This window comes from Cyprinodon variegatus, unplaced genomic scaffold (assembly GCF_000732505.1).
Source record: "Cyprinodon variegatus isolate N-32 unplaced genomic scaffold, C_variegatus-1.0 Scaffold817, whole genome shotgun sequence".
Taxonomy (NCBI): Eukaryota; Metazoa; Chordata; class Actinopteri; order Cyprinodontiformes; family Cyprinodontidae; genus Cyprinodon; species Cyprinodon variegatus.
The window spans coordinates 278,940-284,254 of record NW_015151270.1 but is presented as its reverse complement, the minus strand read 5'-3'; the positions used below and the strand labels follow the sequence as shown (position 1 = coordinate 284,254).

Sequence of the window (5,315 nt, the reverse complement as noted above, 5' to 3'; positions counted from 1 at the left end):
AATAATCGATTATTCACAATTAATTGTTTCAGCTGTACTCTTAGCAAAAAATAGTTTATTCAAGTATACTAAAAGTGCACTAATTTCATACTTAAAATCAGGCAGTGCGCTTAGAGTTTACTTATTATAAACTATATTTCATATACATAACAATAGTATAGTCAAGTGTAATTGACTATACTATTGTTTACTTTATTGTTTACTAAAGTATACTTTAAGTATACTTTAGTAAACTTAAAAATGTCCCAATTTAGTTCGAAGAAGTATTACTTTAGTAATACCTCAAGTACACTAAAAGCACATTAGAATTTACTTTAAGTATACCACTTTTTGCTTCTCTATTCTTTATTAACTTGTTTTTATCCCACTATAGTGTTTCAGTTCAATTAAGGTAAATTTATCCAGGTGTATTTTAACAAATTACTTTGAAGATTTTATAAATATAGTTTAAATTTAAATTGATTAATGAGATAAAACCAGCTTAGCTTTGCTTTCACAGAGATTTCCATGATGAATTTGCCACTCAAAACATGGCGGACATATCAGCAAATAGCAGGGCGGGTACACAAGGCCGTAAGTAACTGTGCAAAGGCGCAGATGTTTGTCGTTTAACCGCCGTGGTGAATTCAGCTAACTACACAGAGAGAGGGAGGCGCAGCCTTAAATATTTCTCCATCGATTAACTTTATTGCCTGACAGGGTTAAGACGTAACTTTTTGAAGGTTTAAGTCCTTTCGGACAGCGGCATTAACCGGAGCATAGCTGTTAGTAGTTAGCTAACGCTGTGACTCTTTAAATTATGCTATTTAATCTTATTTAATGTGTTTGACCGTTAAATAAGAGAAACGGGGAACAAACTAACACCAACACAGAGTATGTAAGTATAACATATACTTTTCGCATCTTTAAATATTAGCTATATGTGGTGTTTGTAAATTTTTCCGTGTTTACCAACATGCTAGCTGTGTTAGCATCTGGTGTTTACAGTAAAGATGAAGGTTAGCATCATCCTGTTTTCCACTGGTAGCTCAGCTGCTTCTGTTTTCTGTTGCTAATAGAACCAACAATGAACCAAGCAGACAGTTAGCATTCATGTAGAGCTACGTCTCACATAAACATCCTGGTTTTTCCATTAAAAATATAATAAACAGTGTGATTATGGAGACAAAATAAGCTTCAAATATGGGCGAAAAAAGCTTTTAAAAACAATTACTATAGAATCAATGCAACTACTGTAATTATAATTGATAAAATAAGATATTTAGCCTAAAACGATTGGTGGGCTCTTTCTGCTTTGCTGATGGGAAATGATCAGTTTCTGCTCCTGCTCCGCCCACTTCCACTGAGGCTGCACTTCCACACTAACCCATCCATCATCCATCCATCTATAAGCTCATCCATCCATAAACTCATCCATCCATCCATCCATCCAGATCAACAAATACTAGATATTTGTTGCAGTATTTGAGAAAGCAAAGTTTCAAGCAAAAGCAGCTTTTAAGAAAGAACAACTAAAAGCCTTCTCTACCAAAATTGATATATTTTTAGTTTGCTTTTCAGATGTTTTTATTTATTTATTATGGTTTTCTTCACAGTCTCTTTTCAGATGTTAAAAGTTGAATAAAAAACAAAAATGGAGAAATTCTATTTTACAAATTGCTATTAATAAAATCCAGTTTTGCAGGTTTGACTCTGTAAACTTTTACTACCCATAAGTATAGAGGTTTGGATCGAGATTTAAAAATATTACTTAAAAAATGAATCTGGATAAAATAAAAAATAATTGAAGAATAAAATCTGAAAAGATACAAGCTTAAAGAATAGCAAACTGTAAAAATATTGTTTGAAGTTTTAGATAAACATAAATTACTCTTAAAACCTTCAAGCTTTCAAACTCACATTCTAAAAATGTTCTTTTGTTAAAACGTGGTCTTTTCTGCTGATAATATTGAAATGAAGCTCTAATGCTGCATTGTTGTTGTTTTTAATCCATTAGTCATCAAATTTCATATTAAAAATGGATTTTAATAATTTATATTAAGCATTCTTTTCCCTGTGTGGATTAGATATACAATCTAAATATTGATTTAAGGAAAAAAAGAAAGAACCTGATGAACAAGTTAGACATTTTGGGGGTTTTCTCCAGAAAGGGCTGCGGTTCTTTTCTCCCCCAAACCAACATGATCATTTAAATGTCAAAAATATATATATATTTCTTAAATGCATCAAAATTATATCTCCTAAAAATAAAAAATAAAGGGTTTCCTTTATTTTTGTAATTTCCATTGATTTCATGACCGTAGATCTGTTTTCCTTTCTTTTTTATAAAACATAGAAAAATAAACATAATCAGTTTCAGTTGGAATAAGGAGATCACATAGAAAACCTGCAATGGAAAGCCTGATTGGTCCGTTTCTAATTAGACTTTTAATTTCCTGGATGTCAAACCAGCTCCTGCTGGGTGAGGGACGTCCAGTCTGTCCATCGGACCTGTAGGAGCAGCTCCAGAGGGTGATCTGTTGGAGCGGCTGGGAGTCAGGATGCCTCTGTTCTTCCGGAAGAGGAAGCCCAGCGAGGATTCCCAGAAGAGGTTGGAGCATCAGCTGTACTGGGTGAGAACTGGGCCGGGTTCTGGGCTGTGTGGAGTACGGAGGGAACTTTGCTCCAATATTGCTGCAATCAAAAAACACGTAATAAACAAAATGCAATCCAGAAATAAAACTGCTTAATAATTAAGGAGAGGTTTCAGGTGTCAACTTTGCTGCTTGTTATATTTTATTTTTCAAACTGTATGTTTTAAATTGTGTTGTCGACATTTATATTTTCAACGTTTTTTTATTTTTTTTATTTCTCTTTTTCAGATTGAGTTTTATGAATTGCATTTTTAAATCTAACGTCGCTAACGTCCAGCAGATGCAGTTTCTAAACAAAACAATTCATAAAACCCAATCTAAAAAAAAGAGAAATAATAAAAAAGATGAAAATATAGAATGAATAAAGAAAGAATGTTAAAATTGAAACCTTAGAAAACAGCAATTTTACTCTCGTAATCTTATTTGATAGAGAAGTTTTTTTATAGTCTGGAATTTTTTTCATTTACAGAAAGTTTTTTTTTTTTTTTCAAATTTCCATTAAAGTGCTTTTTTTTAATTCCATTTACAGTTTCTTTTTTTTTTTTATTTACATAAAGTATTTTCTTTCCTAATTTCTATTTACAAGATTTGTTTGCTTTTTTTCTTCAAATTGTCATTATATCATAAAATGTTTTATTTATTTTTTTTTCCAAATTTCCATTTACAACACACTTTCTTTGGTTACTTTTTAATTGCGTTTACATTCTTTTTTTTTTATATTTTCATTTGTAAAATATGGATTTTACTTTTTTCAAATCTTGATTTACAGGATGAATTTTTTGCTGGCAACAATAATAATAAAAAATTCCTTCCATAGTTGAGTTTTTTGGACGCCCATCTGAACTATAAAGATCAGCACATGTTGATTTTCTGCAGATAAACAAAATCATTATTTTTTTTTTTTATCTGATCTGCAGGCGAACCAAAATGGAGCCGGCGACATCCTGGACGTCTCCGGCTGCGAACTGGCAGAGGTGAGGACCAAACTCTTATAGTAGGAGCAGTTTTCCTACTTTAGCCGTTAGCTTGATGGGGGTAAGCTACCAGCTACTCAGAGTTAGCCCTAAGGCTAGCACAGCTAGCATTTCTTCTGCTGTTTCCTTCATCGTTTCTAAAAGCAGGCTCCTCAGTCCTCAGTTGGTGGATGATTGAAAACCATCTGATGGACTTTCTGGAACCTGCTGAGCCGGGCCCACCAGATCCGGCCCACAGGATCAGCAGAATCAATCCTAATCAAGTCTAGAGATGATGGCTGGATCTGTTTAGCTCAACATCCAGTGTTGGTTCTTCTTCTTTACTCTGTTTTCCTCTCCGTCTCACCTAAGAACAACATCTGGACCGTAACCGAACAGGTCCACTTGTTTGGAGAACAAAGGTCCAACATTTACTTGTTCTAACCTTTGATCACATCTTTACCTCTTTAGCATTGTGGCTCAGAGATGCTTCTGGGTCATTAGAAGATGTTGCTGCACATTAATCTTTATCCATGGAAGGTTCTAAGGCAGAATCTGCTGAAAGTCCAGTAAACATTGATGCTGCAGCTTTTCTTTAGATGCAACCACTGGGAGCAGAAGAGGAGAACCGTTTCAGCTCCTCTGCTCCGGCCATCAGTAGAATCAATCTCAGTTGGACTCTTTCTGATCGTTGTTTGACTCCTCGGTTTTGGCTGAATTTGACTACAAATGGAATCAGAAACTGCATTAAATGTCCCGTTCGGTTCTTTCCAGAATCTTTTATTAACCTGGAGGAAGCTGATGTCAGGAGCTTCCTCTATGTCATTTATTTCCCCTTTTCCTCCCGTTTGGTTGGTTGATCCCAAAGCTGTGAGTCTGTGGCGTATTTGGTGACGTCATCTGACCCTGTGAGCAGAGATTGTCCAAAAACTCAGAGTGAAACAGAGATCAGGAGCAGCTGCTAGTGAATCGAGCCTGCCAGCAGATTCTGTTCCCTTATTACAAACCAACCAAACCAATGGGCAGCTGGGATGGGAATTTCAGTTTAGATTCATAAAGCCACAGATTTCAATAACTCCAGGTCCGTTTCTCCATATGTGTTCCTGAGCGTTCTCGTGTCCTCGTGAAACGTCATCACTGTTCCAATTGCCGAGAACGCCAGACCGACAACGCCAGACCGACAAATCCCCGGATCTTGTTCTCGCCCCGCCCACTTTATGGAGTATGCGTCAGAGCAGACTCGTCCGTCCTTGAGATTGACAGCTGTCCCAGCATGCACTGCGGCAGCAGCAGCTTTCAATGGAGCGCTCCATTGAAAGTTTTCTGTTGCTGTTGTTCAATAAAAGTAAGTTTTAAGATAATTTCATCAGAGAATATTATACTTTAAAGCGTCACTATATGGTCCGTTTACCAATTTAATGTGTGATTTAAAAAAAGATTTCCAAATTGAGAGGACCGCAGCAACCAGCGGAGCCCTGAAGCTAACAGCAGCCAGGGCTAACCTTAGCCCGTCTGCAGCAGCCCTCGCTCTGCATTGCCGTGTGTGAAGGACCGCTGGCTATGATGGCGATTTTTTTTTTTCTTTTATTTGGCAAAATGTTCATTTGATTTCTGTTTATCTGACTATGTTCATTATTATTCCCCCACTAAATGAAAAAAGTAATAAATTATTATTATCTAGAGACTAGGGATGCACGATATTGGGATTTTGGCCGATATCTATCTATTT

At 35.8% G+C, this 5,315-nt stretch overlaps 1 protein-coding gene across 1 annotated transcript in view; it reads left to right on the top strand.

Annotated features, from left to right (window-relative positions):
* Positions 1-602: 602 nt before the first annotated feature.
* Positions 603-5,315, top strand: part of lrsam1 (leucine rich repeat and sterile alpha motif containing 1) — a 29,070-nt gene continuing 24,357 nt past the window's right edge. The window contains exons 1-3 of the mRNA XM_015396728.1: positions 603-877; positions 2,452-2,612; positions 3,551-3,607. Of these exons, the coding sequence (XP_015252214.1) occupies positions 2,541-2,612; positions 3,551-3,607 (129 nt within the window). The 5' untranslated portion in view covers positions 603-877; positions 2,452-2,540. The remainder of the gene's footprint in view (positions 878-2,451; positions 2,613-3,550; positions 3,608-5,315) is intronic.